Consider the following 25,072-nt stretch of genomic DNA (forward strand, 5'->3'; position numbering starts at 1 on the left):
TTTTTTAACTAGCTCACTGAGTTTAGGTAGAAATATACCTAGGTCATATGCACATAAATAAACTAAGTAACAAAACTTCACACTGAAGGGAACATTCTAGAAGTATTTATTTCACTGCTGACCACTTGGTTACAACATGCAACTCTCGACAACGAGCTGCCACTCTGCACTCCCAGAGAAGCACCAAATGCTTTGGTGCCACCACATAGCTTTTCAGCCTTTCAAAGGCTTTTATTACCAACATCATTACTTAGGGACAAGCCTTTCAGGGACTTATTTTCTATAAAAAAGAGTAACTTCATATTTCATGCACAAAATGCCAATCGGCAGATTTAGGTCCAAAATGGAAAGAAAAAAATTTTTATTCTAGTTCTGGAAATTATCAGGAATAAAATAAGCATTTCTCCTTGCCTTGTTACAAGGAAATAGAATTTTTGTCTCTATCAGGAATCAGGACAGTAGCTTTGGTGACCCCATAGTTACAAAATTACTTACTGGTTAAAGTTCTTTCCAAAGATGTTAAGAAGTTGGCTTGTTTCCCTGTACAATTTAAAGAAATATTTGCAGTATTTGTAGGAGTTACAGGTTATACTGCAGACCCTTGTGACAATATTGAAAAGGCCTACTCTCCCATTTAAAAAATTCTATCTCAGAAGGTAAAAGGAAATCCCCATTATCCCTGAGCAAAAAAGGGAAAAAATCATAGGTACTTTTATTTGTTAATAGAAGCTGCTATAAATGAGTTATGTAGCTCTAGACCATTCTCAGAGAATTTACATAAACTGAAGCAGGTGTGAGGAGCTCTCAGCGACTTTTTCAGATAAATATATTTAGTGTTTGAGTAGTCACTCCGCAAAGAACTTAAATTTAATTAACTACAGAGCTGAACATTCTCCATTTTGAAATTTGAGACTGTCCTGAGAGGATGCTTATGGGACATGAAACTATTGGGCAAGAATTTTAAAAATGTTAACAAACTGTGGCAAGGAGAAAAGACAGCGGGAAAACCGTGGCGGAAAAAGTGAGAAAGGGGCAAAACAAAGCTGTAGTTATGAGCTGGGCCTTTCCTTTCATAAGTCAGGGGCCTCTGGCTATATGTATGCTATGCTCACTCATCTTAACATAAACCAGATGCTCAAAAATAAAATTAAGAATGTCCCAAACAAATTTAAGTCTTGTAAGGAATAAATGACAGAAAACATTTTAGCTTCTTAATCAAGGAGTGCTATAATATAATTTCAAGGCATCTTGATATAATTCGTTTAACCCTAAAGCAATTGTGCAATAAGCAAAATATAAAAGGAAAATAACAAAGGTTAACTTGCTACAGGGGCCAACAGACAAGATCTTTGCAGCACAGCAATTAACCTTCACATACTGGAGTCTTATTTAAAAGGCCATCAAAAAACTCAGATTACTGAAAATCACAAATGTCACCAACAAAAGGAATGTTGATCAGACAGAGTCAAAAACCTGCCCAGAGGACGGCCTTCTCCAAAGGAATTTCCGACTGTTGCTAGCACAGGTTGGTTAAGTGAAATCTCACTGATGGCTCCAACTGAGAATGAGAATGACCCACTCAGTGCTGTTTTAAAAAACGTAAAACAACTGGGAGAGAAAACATAAAACAAAACAACCTACTGTTCCCTAACATACATGGCTTAGCACCCAGAGAAAGCCTCTGCCCCCCAAAGAGACTTTCTACATAGGGTTAAGCTTTATTAAATGAGGCGTCATCTTTCATTTTCAGGATATGTCTTTTCTTGCAAAGTCCTTAGAGGCATTCGTTCCACTTGGATTCTAATACACATCTCTGTGAGCTCAGCTTCCTGAAAACATACACCTGCCGGGTTCTAGGCTCTCCCTTGCCAGTGACCGGATTCACTACTTCACAGCCACCAGAATCGCACATACACTATTAACATGATGAAAAACACAGCTACCGCTGCAAGTTTGGCATATGTGGACCTCATGTTCAAGTACTTCGCATCCTGGCGGTATTTCTTGGACAGACTGGACAAATTGTTAGCCTTTGAATCCAATGCTGTCAAAGAAGAAAAAAGGAAAATATTAATTAGTGCCTGGAAGTGTTTTATCAAATGCATTAAGACATAAAAATAACCAAAATGAGTGACACTATACCAAACCACAATGAAGCTTAAATTATCATTTGTAAGGGTAAGGTAGTATGTACTGATTAACCCATGATCCTAAAACACTGAAAAAATCTACAATGCATTTTATTTTTTTAATTATATTCTATTGATTATGCTATTACAGTTGTCCAGATTTTTTCCCCTTTGCCCCACTTCACCCAGCACCCCCACTCCCTCAAGCAATCTCCCCACCATGGTTCATGTCCATGTGTCATGCCTGTAAGTGCTTTGGTTACTCCATTTCCTATACTGTAGTTTACATCCCCATGGCTATTCTGTAACTACCTATTTGTACTGCGTAATCCCCTTACCTCTTCATCCAACCTCAACATCCCCCTCTCATCTGGCAACCATCAAAAAGCTCTCTATATACCTGATTCTGTCTCTGTTCTTGTTTGCTTAGTTTGTTTTTTAGATTCAATTGTTGATAAGTATATATTTATTGCCATTTTATTATTCATTGTTTTGAACTTCTTTTTCTTAAATAGTCCCTTTAACATTTCATATAATAATGCTTTGGTAATGATGAATTCTTTTAGTTTGTTCTTGTCGGGGAAGCTCTTTATCTGCTCTTTAATTCTAAATGATATCTTTGCTGGGTAGAGTAATCTTGGTCCCTGCTTTTCGTGACTTTGAATATTTCTTTGCAGGCTAGAAGGCCAGTCCCTTCTAGCCTGCAAAGTTCTTTTAAGAAATCAGCTGACAGTCTTATGGGAACTCCGCTGTAGATAACTGACTGCTTTTCTCTTGCTGCTTTTAAGATTCTATCTTTAACCTTTGGCATTTTGATTATGATGTCTTGGAGTGGGCCTCTTTGCACCCATCTTGTTTGGGACTCTCTGCTTCCTGGACTTGCATGTCTATTTCCTTCACCAGGTTAGGGAAGCTTTCTTTTATTATTTTTTCAAATAGATTTCCAATTTCTTGCTCTTTCTCTTCTTCTGGCACCCCTATGATGCAAATGTTGGAATGCTTGAAGTTGTCCCAGAGGCTGCTTACACTATCCTCATTTTTTTGGAATCCTTTTCCTTCTTGTTGTTCTGATTTTTGCTTCTTTATGTTCTGTATCATTGATTTGATTCGCAGGTTCATCCACTCTACTGTTGTTTCCCTGTAAATTGTTCTTTATTTCAATCGGTGTGTCCTTTGATTCTGACTAGATCTTTTCATGCTGCTGAGGTCCTCACTAAGTTCCTTGGGCCTCCTTATAACCAGTGTTTTGGCCTCTGCATCTGATAGATTGCTTATCTCCATTTCATTTACCTCTTTTTCTGGAGTTTTGATCTGTTCTTTCATTTGGCTATGTTTCTTTGTCTCTTCATTTTGGCAGCTTCCCTGTGTTTGTTTCTATGTATTATGTAGAGCTGCTATGACTCCCTGTTTTGGTAGTGTGGCCTAATGTAGTAGGTGTCCTGTGGGGTCCACTGGCACAGCCTCCCCAATCACCCAAGCTGGGTATTCGAGGTGCCCCCTTAGTGTGGGCTGAGTACACCTTCCTCTTGTAGTTGAGCCTTGGTTGCTGTTGGCAGGTCAATGGGAGGGATTTACCCAGGCCAGTCAGTTGCAAAGATTGGCTGTGACCACTGACCACCAACCTCTGCCCTCCGCAGAGGATCAGTTGTGCAGAGGCAGGGTGGTGGTGCTCCGATGTGGTCTATAGCTGTCTACTGGGTGTGCAGGCCCTGTGGTTTCCCAGGTGGTGAAGGCCAAGGTCAGCCCCCAACATGTGTTTTGCCCAGGGCAACCTTACTTCAGCTATAAAGCAATCTGAGATGGCTATTACTTGTGCTGGGCTTGGAGATTTCCAGGGGAAGACAAGCTGTGAATCTAGGCTAGCTGCTGCTAGTGCCATGTCTGAAGCCACTGAGCAAGAGGTACAGGGGCTGGTGGCTCACTGAGTCCAGCTGTTGCTTGTTTGAAAGGATTTAGGAAGTTGTGAAGCGTGAGCCAAGACCAGCCATTCCTATGGAAAAGCTACTGTTAATAGCTGTAAGTTGGGCAGGATGGAGCCTCAGGGGATCTCCAGGGTGGCACAATGTTAGCCACGTTGATGGATTCTCAGATATGGCACATATCTGCTGGCTCTGTGGCTCTGACTGCCTTTCTGTCTAAAAAAAAAAAAGGTGTCAGATGCCAGATACTTGAGTCACTCCCTGTATGCCATGGTGCCTTTCAAGCTGCTACCCTAATGCTGGAGCTCAGAGGGAGTAGGTCTGAGTAAGTTTGTGGGTGGGTTCTTTAAGTGGAACTGATTGGGACTCTAGAAGTTTCTTCCACTAACTCAATCCCTGCTGTTTTTTACAGCCAGAAGTTATGGGGATTTATCTTCCTGTCACTGGCCCTGGGCTAGGGGTCCTGGTAGGGGGCTGGGAATCCTCACCCCTGAGATATTCCTCCCAGAATTTTTATCCACCACACATGAATGTGGGACCAACCGATTCGATCTCTGCCCCTCCTAACAGTCTGGATGGATGTGGTTTCTTTAATTCCATAGTTGTCAGACTCCCACTGAACTTGATTTCTGCCACTTCTGAGTGATGGCTGTTCTATATTTCAGTCATAACTTTGATGTGACCATGCAAGGAGGCAAGCTGTGTTCACCTATGCCCCATCTTGACCAGAAGTCCCTCTACAATGCATTTTAAAATTATCAGGCCAAACTATGCTCAAATTCTTGAGGCTGTATAGTGAAGTGGTTAAGAGTGCAGACTTTGGCCTCTGACTCTTTGGTTCAAATTTCAGATGCGCCGGCCACGTGACATTGGTCAACTCAGCCTCTCTAAAGACCCAGTTTTATCATCTATTCAACATGTAATGGGGATAACAGAAACTTATCGCCAGAGTACAGGGACATGAGAATGCCTCTAAAGTGAGCGCAATGCCTGCATATGGTAAACATCTGAGAAATGCTGGCTGACCTAAGCATCTCCATAATCTTCCAATGGTCTAAATCATATTCTCTCATATTATGAAAAACAATAATGTATGTAAAGTAAGACTCATGTACCCAGAAAATTCAATGAACCAAACACTGAGTATTAAGCTTTATTTCAATGGTGAATGCCAAATTTCTAAGATTCTCCAGCAATTATACTCAACAGACTTAAGTTGTATTGTCCTTACAATACAATAATAGGTGCTGGAAAACTACTAATATCTACTAAATCAAGCTTTTTAGAATCTTTTGCAACATTTATTTTTCCTATAAGGACATTTGTAATGTCATTATCTTCTTATAATTGTGAACTGAGCACTTAGAGAAATAGCCAAACAGACACAAGCTGGACTGGACTAAAGTATACAGCATACTTGAACAATAAAAACAAACTCTCAGTGTGACATAAATGAATTTTGATTAAACAATGCACTTCTTCAAATTTTTGAAAAACTATTTTGCAATCTGAATTTGCTTGTTCTCCCTCAGAGAATGTTTTTGGAATATTTGCAGTTGCCTAACGGACTGGTTTGATTGAGAAATGTGGCATTACTTAACAACACAGGCATGACAGCTATATCTAAGTTATCAACTTGTCTACAAGAAAAACACCTAGTCATGTTAAAAAAAAAGTTATAGGCTGAGCAATACCCATGACAGTGCTGTAAGGAATCTTTCTAACCAGTCTACTAGAGTGTATAACCTACTGGACAGAGGTGTTTAACTACTGTGTTGATAGCTATATTGCCAGTAACTAGGACAGAGTCTGGCGTATAGTCAATGCGCATTAAGTTAGTATTTGCTAAGTGAATCTAAATCCACTGAGAATAACTGGGCAGAGGAACAAACATGTGAAATATGAAATAAGTATAAAAGGTAAGAGCATTCCTTTACATAGGAACATTCAGAAGCACATAATAGCATTAATACAAAGCTACTGCTGGGAAAAGTCATTAAGCAAATACATGAAGGCACTATGTGAAGTGCAGAAGATACAATGATGGTCAAACGTGGTTTTTTGATCCCTGTATTTGTGGAATTTATAGTCTAGTAGGGTGATACCTTTGAATGAAATCCATGGCTTAAAAGAAACAGGTATATTTAGGTAGAAAAAAAGGGGCATAATTTGATCTTGCTGAAAGAACCCATAAGACCTATTCTTGGGTCTTAAATGCAAAGTAGATTGTATAACTCTACTAATTATACAACTAATTATACAACTTAAAAAATTAGAAAGAGAAGAAGGCATAAAAGATGGATTCTTATTATGAAGAAGCTTAGAGAATAAAACATTTTTTGAGGTAGGCTAATCTTTTCACTGTCCCTCACAAACGCTCTGTTCAGAAATGCTTTTTCTTTCTCTTAAAATACCACTCTTCGCTCCTTCCTGATTTATCAAATTTCAAGAAGTCTTTCCTGCTCAGTTCACATTTATCTACTTCCTTCTACATTTTTATAGTTCTCATTGTCTATATGTCTATTTAAAACTATCCTATGCTGAAGATGGACGACTCTGTGGACAACAAATTCCACCAGGCACTAGCAGGGGGACTTTTAGTAAGCCACTCGACTTTTCTGAGTCTCTGATGCTTTATCTGTAAAACTGGTTTGATACCACCCACCTCACCTGGGATTACTCTAAAAAGTAAGTAAGATATATGTAGTCCCCTTACCATACTGCCTGGCACAAAGCAGTCAATTGATGTTTGTTTCCTTATACCATCTATAAATTACTCTGTGACAATGTTTCTTACTTTCCCCAATCAGACCAAGTTACTTTAGGGTATAAATGTTTTTATTTTTATTTTTATTTTTGGGGTTTTATTTATTTATTTTTAGAGAGAAGGGAAGGGAAGGAGAAAAAGAGGGAGAGAAACATCGATCAGTGCCTCTCGCACGCACCACAACTGGGGACCTGACCCACAACCCCGCATGCGCCCTGACCAGGAATCAAATCAGCAACCTTTAGCTTTGCAGAACAATGCCCAGCCAACTGAACCATTCTAGCCAGGGCTTAAATGTAAATATTTCTTTCTCAATTGGCATATCAGCTATGTAGCACCCAGCAAAGCCCTAGGAGAGAATTCTTTACACTTTTGAAAAACTAACCAATATAGTACATATTTTGAATTTTTAAAAAATTCCTGTGCAAGTCTATTTTATCCCAGGGAGAAACTATAAGTCTGTTATGATGAAAATATACACAGACTCACTCAAAATTTGATGTTTAAAGAGTGTGAAGCTATTCACTGGGACAACTTTTTACTACTAATGTTCAATTTTACAATATGTAATTTTAAAAAATTGATTCATGAATAGGTAGCAAGGTTAAATTCAAGAAATAGTCATTAAGATATCTACGTGTGATCATTACTATGAAGCATAAAAGAAGTATATGAAATAGACATGAAACATAAGCACTACTTTTAAATAGTACATTCTCACATTAAACACTTCAGTTAACATTTAAACACTTATGTAAACACTTCAACATTAAATATAAATATACACTTATATATTAAACATATATTTATATTTCAGGTAAATAAGTAAACAAGAACATATACACATTTATATACAAACACCCCATTATATGCTAAAAAAAAAAAACCCCACATATGTAGCTAAGTGCTTTAAAGAGTTTAATGTGATGTGGGCTCTAAGGATGAGAAAGGCTTCTGCAAAGAGAAAGGTCCTGCCCCGGCTGGCTAGCTCACTTGCATAGAGCATTATCCCAATACAACAAGGTTGTTGTTTCGATCCCCTGTCGTGGCACATGTAAGATCCAACCAATGAATGCATAAATAAGTGGAAAAACAAATCGATACCTCTCTTCTCTCTCCCCACCCACTTCTTCTCCCGCTAAAAAAATCAATTTAAAAAAAGGAGACAGGTAGTTGTTATCTAGATTTTAAAGAACAGTTCCAGGATGACCAGAATGAGTCAGAATGTTTGTGAACCAGGAAGGAGAGCAGCTCGTAATCTCCTTATCTTCCATCACAGAGAACACAATGCTTTGAGCATTGCCAGTACTCAATAATGATGACTGACTGAATGAAAAGTAAGCTGAGACCAGACTAGATCTTATCTTGCAGTAAGAGATTTTAAAGTTTTTCAGCCGAGGAATGCCTTGATGAAAATGGCATTTTATAACATTTGCTCTGGCAGCAGTAAAGTCAGCCGAAGTGCCTACTCAGGAAACCACTGCGATAGACGATTTCCTCTCATTTCCCTTAACTTATGTAGGTGTTCCTGTAAATACTTAATTTTGTAAATATCTTAGACACAGTAATTACTTCTGATATGGAATGAGATCCTTCCATAGTTCCAACTCCACAAAAACTAACCATGCAAGGAAAAAACATATTGGAAGTTTTACAATGTAATCTATTTTTGAGAGATGAATTCTTAACAGTGCTCAGTAGAATCTGGCAGCATAAAAGGTACCCCAATATAAACTATCCTTGCCTGTGGAGTGAGAACCACCTCTTCCTAAGACCCATATTGCTTTCAGATACCTGAGAGTGCCTCTCCTCGTTGTAACACTTCTTCAATATTGGCCACCATAAGCCTCTGCACATCTTGCAATTCGGTGTTGATGGAGCCTAGGTTTCTCCGAGCACGGCTGTCAATGTAGAGCTTCTTGGTTTTCTGAATGTAGGTCTCTAGGATGATGAAGAAAAACGACCATTAATGACTTCTTTCATGTCCTTCAAAATACTGAAGTAGGCAATATGGAGTTCTGGGTTCAGTCCTTGACTGCAACTCCCCATGGTTAAACCAAGCACTTGAATAAGTATCAAAATTTGAGTTCTGATGTCTTCATTTGTAAAATGTAAAAATATAATTAGATGACCATTCAGAAAAAAGGCCCTTTGCACAACTTTGAATTAGAAGTATCTGCTCTCAGGATCCTTAGAGAAATTAAGACCCACTACTGTAAGCCTTTCCTGAAAGCAGAAATTTTCAAACTGTATTCCAAGCACCCTAAGGGTTTCATTACTTAACTCGATACATTCCCTGAAAAAGATGCTGGCAACGACCTAGCCTTTCTACAGACTAACATGGCAAAAGAGTCACCCTATCATTAAAAAGTTGATAAGTGGGCATTAAAAAGCCCTGGCTGGTGTGGCTCAGTGGATGAGTGCTGGTAAGCAAACCAAAGGGTCGACAGTTCAATTCCCAGTTAGAGCACATGCCTGGGTTGGGGGTCAGGCCTCCAGTAGGGGGCATGCAAGAGGCAACCACACATTTATGTTTCTCTCCCTCTCCTTCTCCCTTCTTTCCCCTCCTTCTAAACATAAATAAATCTTTTTTAAAAAAGTTGAAAAAATTGTCTTAAAGCATTTTCTTTAACATACATTCCCAATTTCACTGTTTGTAAACTTCAGGTAAAGCAAACATATGTTAGGGTGCTTCCCAAATAGCCACTATAAAACTGCAGTCTCATTCATATTTAGCCCATGTCTATATTTCTCAAAAGTACAAGAATGACATTATTATGTTCTAAACATTTGGCAAAAATCTCAAACTATGTGTGCTGGGTGCCTTTCATTTGCCTCTTCAGATCTCCTCTCCACCCTTCTGCACCCTGCTTTTGCCTTGGGAAGCTGACCTGCATAGGCTACATCAATGGGCTCCTTGTCCCATAGCTTCCAGTTATGTTCAGCTAAAGGGGGGGCCCCAAGAGTAGGAAAGAAGTGTGAACAGTGACATCAGGGTATTTATTCCTCTAGCTCCTCCCTGAGAAGTCACCTTGGGCTGGCACTATCCCTCCACCAAAAGTTACAGCTCAAGTTGGCCTTCTTTTTTTTTTTAAGATTTTTTATTTATTTATGTTTAGAGAGAGGGGAAGGGAGAGAGAAAGAGAGGGAGAGAAACATCAATGTGGGTTGCCTCTCGCACACCCCCAATTGGGGATCTGGCCTGCAACTCAGGCATGTGCCCTGACTGCGTAATCAAACCTATGACTCTTTGGTTCGCAGATTGGTGCTCAATCCACTGAGCCACACCAGCCAGGGCTCAGGTTGGCTCTCTTTATCAAATTTTCTCCTTCCCCAATTCAGAAACTGCTCCTTCATCTCATCTCTCCAGGCCTAGGGATAGTAATGATTACTGTCCAATACCTTGCAGTTCACCTATAATCCATTCATATCTTTGCATATAAACCTTTAACCTAATTTGAGTGTATCAACTATTTCCTGTGTGACCTTGACAACAGTAGTCTTATTTTGTTCTTGGGTTTACTGGATCACTATTATCTACAAAAGTAAAATTTGAAAAAAAAGACATTTAAAAAATTAGCACTTGGAGAGTTTGGAGTTATAAAACACTGGAGTATTTTGCTAAATTTTATTTATTTCTAAAAAGCAAGATGATCTTATCTGGAAAACTTGAAACAGTTCAGAATCTCAGAGATAGTAAAAACCAATTTCTTTTTTAACTAAAAATGTCAGTTATATAGTCTGAGCATACTTGTTCTCACCTCCTCTACTTGCTGTACTCGGGACATTCCCACTGACCTATTGCCATCAGATACTTTAACAGGTCTGAACAGTGATATGAGTCTGTAATTCTTATATAGATATCAACACCTGTATTCACTACTTCTGCATGTAGTAAATGTTATCCCCTGATGACATCTATCTTCCAGTACTTTTCGTTAAAATTAGAGAATCTTACTTTTCTAAAAGAAACAAAACACCATTCTTCTGATTTTCAAATTCTGACCTCCATAAAATGAGCTTTACTGTGAGTGTGCAAGTGAGTGCATGTGTCTGTGGGGTTGGGGAAAGAACTCAGCTATTATATGCCAATCAAGTAGATCTTTAGGCACAGTTCTTGAGCCTAATGAAGAATCAAACCAAATAACTGAAAAGGGCAAAGGGCAACAAGTTCTATGGGGAAAAGATCAAAAGACCAGAAAAAATTACTTATAAGAAGAAAGCCCCATTCATTCAAAAGAATAAAAAGAGGTGGAACGGGAGAGGCAGAATCCGAAACTCCAGTAAGTACACATCAGTACAATTATGTGAAAATTATAGCAGCATAACAAATAGCTTTTTCCATATTCTTTGCTCCCTAGACCCAGAGACAAGGAGCAATACTTACCGAACTCAATAAAGCAATAGGGTCTGGACACAGTGGGCACCTTCTTCCCATACTGCTCATCAAACTCTGAGTGCAAATCTTCTAGGTAGGCAAAAGCCAGCTTCTTAGGGAAGGTAGCTTCACACAAAACCAAATAACACACCCCTTGCTCAATAATGTAGCTGGAGGAACAAAAAAGCAAGAAAAGTGTTTTGTAGAGTAACAATACCTCTAACAATCTGAAGCAGACTCTCAGCGCCATACAAACTTTTAAAAATAGTCTAACCCAAGCCCTTTGAGGCTAACTAAGTCAGAAAGCCAACTTGAAACCATAAATCCTTGGAATTAGAAGCAAATATCTTTCCATTATTAGAAGTATATTGCAAAAGGAGTATCTAGACATGTTTATTATAATTATCTATTCACTATATAATTCTTCAATTAAAATATCCTAATACCTAAGGCTTTTTTCTTGAAACCATGGAGTTGTGACTATATCCATCCTTTGATTACATATGGTAAACTAGTATACACAGTTTTAAACTCCTTCTAGCTGTAAGAAAAACAGTGAAACTAAAAAATTGTGTGGATACTTAAAAGTTGGAAGTTAATGCCACAATATTACTGGGTACAGAAAATAACAACCTCGGGACTAGTGACATTCCCTAATATCTAGGGTAGGTGTGCTCTGTGTCAACTGGAAACTACCCAGTAACAGAACGACTTCCTCTTGTGAGAGTGAGCAGTGAGCCTCCTGGCCTTCTGGAAGGGGCTTCATGATTACATTCCTGGCACACTCTTGGAAAGAAGTTAGGCTACTCAGTGATTTTCAAATGTCTTTTTAGCCACTGTGGTCTTTTTTTTTTTTTTTTAGCAAAAATTACATTCAGGAAACCAATACGTATAGTAAATAAAATAAGTCTTTAAGTAGGAGTCTAAGGGCCTAAAGTATTACACACATATACCCCTGCTCCTAAGGCATCCTAGAACTCCACAGAGTAGTATTTATAGTCTATTGTGTGATCTCTCAGGCCCTTTGAAATAATGATGATGATGATGATGATGATGACAACGATGATGATGACAGTGATGATGCTGACGATAATAATAACTCTGCTGTCCTATCTCTCACTTGGGCACCTGAGTTAACTGGTCTCCTTGCGACCAGTCTAAACCATCTTCTAATCTAAACCATCAGTTTTATTCCTAACAAGTGAAAAGAAACATATTGCCCTACTTAAAATCTCTAGGGGTTCCCTAGTATGCATAAAAGAAAATCATATTCCTTGGCATAGTATTTGTAGCCCTCCAAAACAAGTGTAGGCCACATTGCACCACATTTCCTAATACACTCTAGGACACGCTATTCTCTGACATGCTCTTCTCCTACAAGCTAGGTTCGTTCGAATCCTTGTGGACTTCTACTTACATAGTATTATTCTAACTGTAATACTCTTTTATGTACCTGAGGAAACCTTGTTAATTTTCATATGCTCAATTCTACTATAATTTTTCTATGAAATTTCTCTATACTCTCTCTCTATCCCCTTTCCTCAAACTCCCTACAAATGGAAATTTATTGCTTTGTTCTCTCTGTTCCCAAAGCATTTCAGTTATGTCCCAATGGTAGCATGTCTTGCCTTATAGTTGCTTGCATATGCATCTCTCTGCTAATAAGAGGGTAAGTTCATTAACAGCTATGGCCATTAAAGACAGGACTTAAAACGTGGTCTGGCAAAGAATAAATCTTTAAGAAATAGCTCTTAGATGGAAATGAAGGTTGAGATAAGTATAAAGGTCCTAAAGGAACAAAGCAAAGGGAAATCAGTTTTCAGTTCTATGAGAACTCCACTAGGTTTTTGGTTTCTTTTGTTCCTAACCCATGATAGAGATAAAGGTACTATATAATTCAGTGCCTATAACTTTTTGACATTAAAAATTAGATTTGTAGAAAATGTTTTATATACTACACAAATTAATACCTTATGAAACTTAATATACTTTAACCAATAGGCCATGTCTTTTTGTTTTGGTTTTTATGCTTATTTGTTTATTTTTGGTGGGTGTAGAATTTTTTTTTTTCCTTTTAAGTTGAATACAGAAGGTCACTCCCAGGTCTACATTACCTTAGTATCTGAGTTCTTAAAATAGCAAGTTTATTCAGCTAGTCCTTTTATATTTTTCTCTGCTCTTCTTATCCTCTCTTTTCTTTAATCCTTCCTGTTTTATCACATTCAAACTTCACATTCATTCAACATTTAATACCAATTATTTGTGCATAATTTGAAATCTAATAAAATGTCTTTGATCCCTCTCTCAGCTATATGCATTATCTATAACCACTAATTGGAATGCTCTTAAAGTATTTTTTATAATTTTCTTTTTTTCTAAGTAATAACTAATGGTTATTGACTATTCTCTATGTGCCAGGCAAACAATTAAAAGAGACATATGGATTCCCTCCATGTATAATCAAAACTATGATTACTTTCCCTATTTTGATGTACTGAGTAAAGCACATATGTACTTCAAACTCAGTAAATGTTTGAGCAGGGTACTAACCTACACGTGCCTGGCTCTATGAATGTCCCAAAGCAAAAAGCTGCCTATTATTGCATTGCATGATAGGTACAGCATTCACTAGACACAGGATAACAGGTTAAATTATTGTGTGCAAGTCGAATAAACAAACCACGATTCCAGTTTTACAGAATTAGAGCTAGGGAAGTTGCTTCCATGAAGACACTATACTTTTCAAGTTACCTTCACTTTAAAAAAATTGTTACTGTTCTCTTCAGGTGTTGCTCGCACTCAGTGTATTTCACACTGGAATGATCACAAAGAAATCAGGGCGTACTCACTGAAAAGCCATGGTGCCGGCTTCCAGGGTGCATCTGGTTGGGGACTGTTCGTTCAACTTTCGAAAGAGCTGCTTAGCCTGACTCTGGTACTTTTGAAGATCTCGGACAGACTGCAAGAAGACACTTTCACTTAAGAAATTTCTACACACACACTCAAAAAACTATAAATTAGTGAGGAGAATCAGAGTATGAGGACACTATGTGAATAAGGTCCTTCATTTACAGGTTAGTAACATTCATTTTAACAAACAGGCCTCGTTTTATAGCAAAAAAGAAAATCAAACTCCTAGTTTTCAAATAACTAAATAAATCATTAGTTATTTGCTAAGAAGAAAAAGCATACTTTTCAACTATATTTAAGGCACTCTTAACTTTCTTTTTGTTGTGCTTTTACAAAATGACCTCTTTTTCAATGTTTCAATTACAGGTTACATTCAATATTATTCTGCACTAGTTTCAGATGTGCAGCACAGTGGTTAGACAATCACGTAGCTCACAGAGTGCTCCCCACAATGTCTCCAGTACCCACCAGGCCCCATACGTGGTCATTACAACATTATTGACTATATTCCCTACGCTCTAATTTACATCTCTGAGGTACTCTAAACTTTCAATCCAGTGTTCTTTCCCCTACCAGGCCAGTGCCTCCTCATAACCCACTTCACTTGTATAGTTACTGGCATAGAACTGTACTCGGAACTTGTTCTGTACTCGGGAAAAATCCTGGGAACAGCAAACTGGTGAGTTTTATTTTTATGCTGGAATGTCAAGCAAAATCTTCCACAAAGTTACGGTATTGAGCATTTCAGCAAAAGTAAGCGTGTGCACCGATGACTGTTCGAATTCTTATGAACACTGTAACTGCCACCAAGTAAAAAGGAACAAGAGTAAGGACAAAAACTATAATGTCCAATATCCTCTACTAAATAAATATTTGGTTTCCGAGTCCGGATAGCAAAAGTTTGAAAAACAAGGGGTATATGCATAAAAATATGAAAATAATATTCAGATGCTAGAATTATAGATAATATTTCCCTGAACAATTTCTAAATGATTTTATAATTTTGTTTAAAAGAAAAAGAGGGAAGGTCTACTGGGGGAAAGAGCAGTGTCATCAAAAGGAGAAAAATCATCCCTCACTAACCTGCAAGATCCAAAAGGGAGAGAAATGCATGAAGAATAGAAAGCAAATATGCATTACTTATTCCCCTACACACAGGGGGAAAACTTCTGTCATGTGATGGGAAGGAATTATTTTATTTTGGGATTATTTATTTTGGTTTGAAAGATTGATACGGTGTCTCCATGATAGATGTTTAATAACTACATGTTTAAATCAAAAAGTGTATATGCAAAGGTTTGCCCCCAGTCTGGATGTGAGGTCTAATATTGAAAAAGTATAAAATTAAATCTTAAAACTCTAGATACTAAACCGCTGAGCTATAAGAGTAAACACAAGGAAGCAATAAAAAATTGTTTAAGTGGCAGATAAGCAATGTACCAGTATAGCTATATTTAAAATGGAGAACTGGAAATGCAAATCAAAACCACAATAAGATCACCTCACACCTATCAGAATGGCTAATATCAAAAAGACAAGAAAATAACAAGTTTTGGGGAGGACAGAGAGAAAAGGGAACCCTCTTTCACTGTTGGTGGGAATGTAAATTGGTACAGCCACTATGAAAACAGTGTGGGGGTTCCTCAAAAAATTAAAAACAGAACTTCTGCCCTGGCTGGCTGGGTAGCTTGGCTGGAGCATTGTCCCATACACCACAAGGTTGCGGGTTTGATTCCTGGTCAGGGCACATGCCTAGGTGCGGGTTTGGTCCCCAGTTGTTGGGACACCTATGGGAGGCAGCTGATCGATGTTTCTCTCCCACTTTGATGTTTCTTTCTCTCTTTCTCTCCCTCTCCCCGCCCCTACCCTTCATTTCTCTCTGAAATCAACAAACACGTCCTCGAATGAAGATTTAAAAAAAAAAACTATCATAAGATCCAGTGATCCCTCTTCTGGGTAGTTACTTAAAGAAAATGAAAACAATAATTTGAAAAGATATATGCACGCTTAACATTCATAACATTTATATAGCAAAGATATGGAAACAACCTAAGTGCCCATTAACGGATGAACAATGAATGAAGATGGGTATATATACACAATGGAGTACTATTCAGCCATTAAGAAAATGGAATCTTACCATCTGCAACATCATGGATGAACCTTGAGGGCATTACACTAAGTGAAATGAGTCAGAGAAAGACAAATACCGTGTGACCTCACTGATATGTGAAATCTAAAAAACAAAACAAAACAAAAAACGAAGCTCACAGATGCAGAGAACAGACTGGTGGTTGCCAGAGGGAAAAGGAGTAGGGGGTAAAAATGGTTGAAAGGGATCCAAAGGTACAAACTTCCAGTTATAAAATAAATAAGTCATGGGGATCTAATTTATTGGCTAATATTAAAATATTAATAATAATGTATTACATATTTGAAAGTTTCTAAGAGTGAATTTTAAATGTCCTCATTACAAGAAAAAAAAATCATAACCATGTCTGGTGATGGACGGCAGCCAGATTTACTGTGGTGACCATTTCACAGTATATACAAATACCGAATCACCATGCTGTACACCTGAAACTAATATGATGTTATAGGTCATTTGTGCCTCAATAAAAAAAATTAAAATAAAATAAAATAAAATAAAATAAAATAAAATAAAATAAAATGGTAACCTGAAAATTTAAATATGAATAGGGAAGTAAATAAGCATGAGGTGAACCAGGGGAGTTAGGTAGAGACCACTAAAACTATCATTTGGTATATTTATCTAGTTAAGCACCGTTCTTATAGTTATGATTTGTTATAATGCTGTTCACTTGAGAAATACTTCTTTATCTATCTATCTATCTATCTATATATATGCATGCACCTGTGTATATATGTACATATATACAGTTTCATATATTACTTTAAAATAATTAATATTATATGCTATCAGGAACAATATTGCATGCATATGTATATATACATATATGCACATATTTTTTCATAACTGGCCAGCCAGTAAAGGAAAGTGTGTGTGTGTGTGTGTGTATATATATATATATATACACACACATATATATATATATATATATATCACACGCTTTGAACTAGTGCACAATATCCTACAATCCTAAGTTTGAATGGTACTTGCTAATTTGTTTGCTTCCCCCTCCCATTAAGTGGCATTCAAAAGAATTCTGATCCCACAACAATAGATAAAAGGAATGTAAATAAAGTTGAAAACACTACTGAAGTGCCAAGAAATAATATCAACGTAGATTAATGATTTTTAACCTTGGCTTCACACTGGAATCACCTAGAGATCTTAAAAAACAAACAAAAAAACCACTCATGCACAATCTCTATCCCCAATCAAACTAAACCAGCATATTGCACATGGAACTCATACACTGCTATTTTTAAAATATCTACAACCACAGATTTCTTTTTTGACAGGTAAAGGCAGGTGAGCACCTTAAGTTTACTTTATATTTGAGAATTTAAACTGCTCAAGGACTTGGGGGTCAAAAAAGGAAAGGGGACAGCATTTGAACCCAAGCAGAAGCAATCTAACTCTGGAGCTCCTGCTCCTAAGCACACTATACCACCCCTTCAACTGAACTGCTTCACACCCTGGCTGGTGGATTGAGTGCTGCTGCCCTGTGAACCAAAGGGTCCCGGTTCGATTCCCAGTCTAGGGTAAATGCCTGGATTGTGGGCCAGGTCCCTGGGTGGGGGGCACGCAAGAGGCAACCACACATTGACGTTTCCCTCTCTTTCTCCCTCCATTCTCCTCTCTAAAAATGAATAAATAAAACCTTAAAAAAAAAAAACAAAAACACTGCTCCAATGATAGCAGATCCACCTTCTAGGTGCTTTCTCACCATTTAATATTAAATTGAATTCATAGGAAATGTCAAGAAAACCTCTGGCAGCTAGGATCTAAACCTCACAATATAATCACTGCTTTACAGATAAACCCTCAGTTTGCTTTCAAGGTTAAAGTCACAAAGGGCCCATAGTCAGCCAGTCTACCTAAAAATAGATTAGATATCCTAATTCTGTTTCCTACTTCACCCAGAACAGACTTAAACCTGTATTCACGGTAATGGGATATCTGTTAGTAATCCAATAATGAAGAGGATGTGAATGTCTGGACAAACTCTGAAACTAACCTGAGGTCACCCAGTAGCATATTTAGGATTCGGTTCTGTTTATAATATAAAAAGTAGAGGGTAGTAATTTGCCACACAACCACAGTATTTTTTATTGCTGTCACTAGGACTGCGGAACAACTAGTTGTATCGATCCCATCTTCTGCCTTACAAGAATGTTTAGTGAAACTCTTATCATTATTAAATTCCTGTTGAATTCAACTGGTCAAAGGCCAGAAGCACCAGAACCAACCATTTTCCTCTAAAAGCAATTACAGTAAGGTGATTAATCAAAATTCGTTTAACTATAAACAGACTATCTGCTTTCTTGTTTCCTACTAGGTCTTCAAGTCCACAGAGCTAGGGCAAAATAAAGAGAAGAGAGCATGATTCACTTTGAGGTAGAACAGGAAGGTAAATGAAGAAACTGCAGACATCTGAAAGGAGCAACACAGCAGGATGGAAGAAAGAAAGGAAATAGATGATCAGTTACGGAATCTAGGTTTGAAGAGAAAAATTCATCTCTCTACCTGCCCAGGCCCTCATTTCTAGTTAAGCACAGATGAAACAGTACATAAGATATTCTGCCTACATCATTTTTTAATTTTACTCTCTATTGTATTATCTAAATAACCATTCAAATGCAGTAATAAGGCAGCTTGTACAGAGATTAGCACCTAGTAACTACCTAAAATATGGTTTCTATTTTATCAATGTTAATAACTGAAAAGGTACATTGAATTATTTGGCCTGGACAATTAAGGTGCTTACTATAAAACTATTTGGTCAAGATATCCATTTCTTAAAAGTTACTTCTGGATTCCTAGGATGTAAATACATTACTAAAAAGCCTTAGAACAAGGCAGTAAAGTGTAGTGGTTAGGTACTAACGCTGTGGTCTGGAGTCAGACAGATAGTAATTAAAAACCAGTGGTTCTCAACCAGGGTTGATTTTGCCCCAACCCCACCAAGGTACACCTGGAAATGTCTGGAAATATTTTTGGTTGTCACAACTGAAGGGAGGGTGGAGGTAATGCTACTGGCATCTAAGGTGTAGAGACCAGGGATGCTGCAAGACATTCTATAACACACAGAACAGTTTTCCACAACAAAGAATTATCCATCCCAAAAGGTCAACAGTGCCAAAGTTAGGAAACCTTGATAAAAAATTCCACTGTGCTATTCATAAGCTGTGTGACTTTACTCCAGAGACCTATCCTCTCTAAGCCTCAGAGCTTCCTTATCCATAAATTTGGATAATAACAGTACCTATGAGTATGAAAATTGAATGGCATCATTCACTTAACAGGCTCAGCATGGAGCATTCTATAAACATTCTGTATAGTATTGTACTGGTAAAAATTAGCCTGCAGTTGATATTTTTGCAGATATTAAAAGTTTAGGACTTTATCATTCAAAGTCAACATTTCTGAAAGGAAATCACCATGGAATTACAATCACAAAAAAATCTTTTTGTGTAAAGTTTCTTTCCTTGTCAATTGAACAAAGCAACCCACCTTGGTAAACCAATACCTAATTTAGAAAATTAAGATACATACAATAATAAATCAATTTTTCAATAAAGTATCAAGGTAGAGAGTAAGGGCCCACTAATACTAAGGTGACTTCAAATCCATTCTGTACTCTTTGCCCACATTGAAATTCAATGCAATAGTTGGAAAACTGACCAGACTTCCCTCACTTTGGGAAAACTATTTCTCAGTCAAACAACATATCCTTTAAGAAATATTTCCTACATCATCCTGCCTATTCAAATCACTTTCCATTATAAACTTTCACTCTCTCCTTCTGCAGAGTGGTCTTAGAAAAACCTGACAAATTGGAAAAGAGAAAAATATTTCACAATTTAAAATTCAGGCCATGCTCCATTTTTTTTTCACATTTTGTATCAGTGTTTGTGTTGAACTAATAGAAAATATTTCACTTGGCAAACCATGCAACTTCAAAATCTGTATCACTATTATTCTAAAAGCAAAAATAAACATATCTCTAGACCAAACCTACAAAGGCATATAACCAAAGAAAAGCCTTCCTTATTACTAGACATTACAGCCTTTTTAGATGTCATTTCTTCTGAGATTTTCCTGATCTCCCCAAATCAACTTGGGTACCATACCTTTTCCATGTTCAACCACAGAACATTCTTCCCCTTCTGTATCAGTTACACTACATTATAATTATTAGTTATCTGGCTTTTCTCCTAAACTCTAAGCTCCATGAAAGTAGGGACTATGTCCCCTAATCCCCTGCATTAACACACTTCATGTGCTCAGTTTTTCTTTGCATGAATATATGAATGAAAAATCCAAGTTAAAGGTATGTGCAAAATAATTCTTCCTACAACTCATATATTTTAAGGCCTTGAGGTATTTTTTTCCCTAAAACTACTTAGGTTGTAATATAAAATTGATTACTTTAAATACATTATAAAATTTCATTCTCAGACTCCCTTCTGCAGGACCTTCCAACCTTGCTCCAGAAACCTGTCTCACACTAGAAATTTCTCTTGTGAGTCTGAATCACAAAGGACCTCCCTTTCAAGATGTCTGGAGTTGTTGTTTTTTAATAAATTCAATATATTTTTGAGCACCTACCAGCATAAAGCTGCTGTAGTAAATGCTATGGGAAACATCAAGATGACTAAAATCTGTCGTTTGCCTGCTAGGAAACTCTATTAAGACAAAGAAAAATAATAAGATAAAGGTATAAAACATAACAGGAATATTACACAGGAGTTAGAATTCCAACAGTAAGACTTTATTGAAGGAGGTGGAATTCAACATAACCTTGAAAGAAGGTACTGTACTGAACTTCAAACAGGTGCGCATATGTGGCAATATTACCTCACCCACTTTCAAAAGATGTCAGCAAGCTAGGTCAAGGATCAGGTGCTCGAGTTGAAGAATTTAGGAGCTGATTTAAACCAGGACCTGTCGTCACTCAACCTTATCAGCAGCAAAATTTTATAAATCCTGGATTTTGACAAAGTCCCTAAAGAGTTACAAAAGACTAGGTAATCACAATCAGCCGACATTCTCCAGAGCGATGTTTGTTCGTTCGTTTTAAGAGAAACAGGTAACACAAAAATCTACCTCCGCCCTCAGAACAGATTTCTTCTAACAGGTAGTCTCTCCAAAATCAAAAGATAAAAGCGCACTTCAGAGGGGACGGGAGTGCCTGAGAAGTCACAAGGTCTCCAGCGTCCTAAGAAGGAATCGGGTGCTGAGAGCACAACATTCCGGCAGGTACTTGGGGTCGCTGGGATCTAGTAGCTCACCTGTTCGTCCTCCTGTATCGAGGCAGCCAGCGGGAGCCCGTCCGCCACTCGGGCGATCATCGTGAGCAACAACATCTTCACGGGTTACAGGGACCCAACACCGGCCCGCAGGGTGGACTTCCTCCGCCGCTACAAGAGCTCTATCACTACCTTACTTCCCCAAGATCCAGCCCCTTCTGTCTCCGCTTCCCGCTGAGGTGGCCGGAAACAAGCTCCAGAGCTTTCCACTACCGGTCCCCAGAATTGGCTTCCCTCCGAGAATCACAACTACCGGAACACTAGTTCCGTGGTCTCTCCTCCACCTTCAGAATCTTCCAAGGCCCCGCTCACTTTTCTGGATTTCGAGCCTCCAGTAAGCCTTAACCCTTGAAGGGACGTGGCACACAAGCTGAATCAGAATTTTCTAGTTCTTGAAACTCTAAATTTGGGGAGAGGGCTGGGAAGGAGGGTGGGAATTGATGGGTACTTAGATAAAGGGTGTATAATAGACAAAACAAAACAAATCGGGCTACATTTTTCTTCCCCCCCCCCCATTTTATTGATTTGAGAGAGAGAGAGGGAGGAGGAGAGAAACATCCATCTGTTCCACTTATCTATGCACCCTCCCCTGCTACAACAGTTCCCTGTGTACCCTGGCCGGGAACCTTGCCCTGTTGTGACAAAAGGCCTAACCCCCTGATTTACCCAGCCAAGGCTTACATATTTTCATATTTAATTTTTTATTTTCGATATTATATATTCTATACATAATATTGTCTATGTTCATATATTTCTAGGCAGAAATTATTGTCTTTTTTTTTTTTTGCTTGTTTATGGCCCACGAACGGATCCTTGAACATTTTCTGGTAAAAAATATGTGTTGTATATGTGAATAACTGATCTTAGGTCACAGAGCAGCCAGCCATCGGGAGAATGCCAGAGTTGTCTCTGTATGAAACAGCCCTGGGCACTTAGACCTCAGGAACTCTGAAATCTGAGTTGCTTTTGCTTTTGACTTGATCAGCATCATCTCGTTCACACCAGAAGTTGCATTTAAGATCCTGCCCTTTGGTCCTTTGGGAGATACAGGACTAGATAATGGCAAACACTGTGATAAAAGTCTGGAGGTTCTCAACGTTTTTACACTGAATGAAAAAACGGGGGGTGGTGGTAACACACATCGTTCGGAATTTAAAGTTTATAAAGTTTATGTATATCCTTTGCCTGAAACCTGACAACACTGTGAAATAGGTCAAATACAAGGATCACGAAGCTTGTAAACGCTGTACTGGGGTGGGGTGCGGAGTGTGTGGGAGACAGAAGTCTTGAATATCAGACCTGCCAGCAACTTCTTAACTCTTAACAAAGAAACTGAGTAAAGCACATATGTACATCAATTTAAATTAAGCTGCTAAAATAGGACGGTGTTCCATTAGCAGAAGATTGCAGAGAATTTACCCGTGAGATCAAAGGAAGCAATAAAGGCTTGTGTCCATTTATTCTTAAACAATTCTTGAGTACCTAATTATATGCCAGACACTGAGCTAGGTTTTGAAGATGAATAACAGTCCTAGAAACCTATGACCCTTATATACCCTCACATCAAACACTGTCACTTAGGAGAAAAAGTCTCTTAAGTAAACAGCAGCTCCTGTTCGAATTGCATGATTGCTTAAATGGGGGGTGGGGGGAGTGTTTCTCAGAAGGAGGTGAAGCTCTTAGACGAAAATAGCCACTATATTTGGACTGATATCCAGACATATACATTAGTACTGCCAAACCGGTTACTAAAAAACTGAAACGCTTTCTTACACATTAATGTATAGCTGTAGTCCTGAATACCCGTCTCCAGCCCCACCTACCACCCCTACAGCGTCAGAGCTCTTCTGTTTCTGCCACCGCAGTTCACCCAGGTTAGGTTCTGATCGGTCGGTTTCTATGCCAGTCAGCTTCAAAAGCTCCACCTCCTAGGTGGCTATTGGCTAGATCGAAGAATGGCCCCTCCTTGACGCCCCAAGGCCGCTGCCCCGCCCAGCCCTGCCCGCGTTGGGAAGCAGGACCTCTGGTGGAAGCAGCTGACACAGTCCGTGCTGGTGGCAATTTTGAATTACCATCCCTGACTAAACTTTCTTACAGTTCGAGCTCCATTAAAGCAGGAATTTGTCTCGTTTGTTCTTGAATTCACTCACAGACTTTACCTGTGACTATGCACTCAGTCTGTTCAGACATTGAAGTGAAAAGTAAAGATTTGGGGAGCAAGGAGGGGAAAAGAGCAAAGTGTGTATTGTAAGTAATGTGAAAGCCCCTATTTAAAAGAATTACTATGTTAGATGGCCTGCTTCAAATATGGAGCCTGCCTTCTGGGAACTACCTCACGAAACTATGTCTTTCATAGCGTCATTTTGGTCTCCCTACTTTGTTAGGAAAGCCAGGCCCAGCTTGGAGTTTGGGATAGTGGGGGTGTGGTAGGGAGGTGTGGTGTTGGGAAGGATAGTTGGGGTAGTTTTGATAGCATCTAAATATGTTATTGAAATTAAAAATAATTTTAACAGATGTCTTTCTTCTCCTGCTAGCCCTGAAATCCTTTCACAGCAGAAAAAGTCTTTTGTTATTCCCCAGAGTCTAGTATCCTAGACACAGAATTTAGCAAAGCTCAATTAATGTTTATTGAATAAACGATTGAATGAATGACATGCTCTTGGACTGAGACAATACTTCATTGGTTGTATACAGCACAATTCAGTGTACTAAGTGAAGACCCATCCATAACCATTCTCTTTGTCCAATTAGTTATTCAACAGATACGTACTGTTCAAGGACTGGGCGGAAAAGAATGTCAGGTACTGGCTTAACGAAGAAGCATGGTTGCTGGTAGAGGCTATGTTTTGCCTGGCTCTGTCTCTCTGCCGTTACCTCCCAGCCCACCTCTACACCCATTCCTTTCACATCCCTCACTTGGGAATAATGAAAGCTTTGGGTGGCAATTGTTTTTTAACCCTGGGTGTCTGTCTAGATTGTGCCTCAGACACACCCCCACACTTCCTTTCTGTGGAGTCCAAGTGGATTGAGTTGTTCCCAGCAGCCATTACAATTTCCGGGTCTTAGCTGCTGTTGTCTCAACAACTTCCACAGTTGGTTGGCTTCTTCCTCTTATAGTCCTTCAGCTCCTGCTTCTTTATTGGACTCTCTCCCTTCTATCGATATTGGTCTTTCAGAAATTAGTGAACAACTTTCTCTCTGAGTGATTTTCTTTACAATCATAAGGGTCAGGTCCTTCAGTTATTACTAGTCTTTGTTATCATTCCTTGTCAAAAAAAAATTACCAGCCTGACCTATTCAGCTTTACCGGCCAGAAAACTGAATCCAGTAAGTCATCAAATCTGACAGAATCAAGTGTAACTTAATTTGTCGCTAATGCTTTCTTAAGGTGATTTTCTACCTCCCAAAGATACAATTTTTGTTAATCAGTTTCTTCTGGTTATCCTTCCCTGTCTCCCTAGCCAACCCTCTCACTCCATCACTAACTGATGTGGGAACTTTTACTCCC

General features: G+C 38.5%; 1 protein-coding gene across 2 annotated transcripts; it reads right to left on the minus strand.

Annotated features, from left to right (window-relative positions):
- Positions 1-90: 90 nt before the first annotated feature.
- Positions 91-21,756, minus strand: SEC22B (SEC22 homolog B, vesicle trafficking protein). 2 transcript variants are annotated; one of them, XM_053915443.2, is made up of 6 exons: positions 21,547-21,749; positions 16,244-16,339; positions 14,043-14,152; positions 11,203-11,363; positions 8,610-8,756; positions 91-2,044 (listed from the first exon to the last, which is right to left on the minus strand). In XM_053915443.2, exons 2-6 carry the CDS (start codon positions 16,256-16,258, stop codon positions 1,890-1,892), a joined length of 588 nt encoding a protein of 195 aa, XP_053771418.1. In that variant the 5' UTR covers positions 16,259-16,339; positions 21,547-21,749; the 3' UTR covers positions 91-1,889. The 2 variants fall into 2 exon arrangements, with proteins under 2 accessions (XP_053771418.1, XP_024426052.1); XM_024570284.3 differs by lacking the exon at positions 16,244-16,339 and having other exon boundaries at positions 21,547-21,756.
- Positions 21,757-25,072: the final 3,316 nt, after the last annotated feature.

Source organism: Desmodus rotundus, chromosome 12, assembly GCF_022682495.2.
Source record: "Desmodus rotundus isolate HL8 chromosome 12, HLdesRot8A.1, whole genome shotgun sequence".
NCBI classification, from domain to species: domain Eukaryota; kingdom Metazoa; phylum Chordata; class Mammalia; order Chiroptera; family Phyllostomidae; genus Desmodus; species Desmodus rotundus.

Bases quoted from the DNA above. Each gene is read 5' to 3' on its own strand.
- SEC22B (XM_024570284.3), bottom strand. From the start codon at position 21,621: ATGTTGTTGCTCACGATGATCGCCCGAGTGGCGGACGGGCTCCCGCTG. The intron at 14,153-21,546 runs GTGAGCTACTAG...GTCTTCTTGCAG, and splicing joins CGATACAGGAGGACGAACAG to TCTGTCCGAGATCTTCAAAA. The intron at 2,045-8,609 runs GTATCTGAAAGC...CTTCTTTGACAG, and splicing joins ACGAGGAGAGGCACTCTCAG to CATTGGATTCAAAGGCTAAC.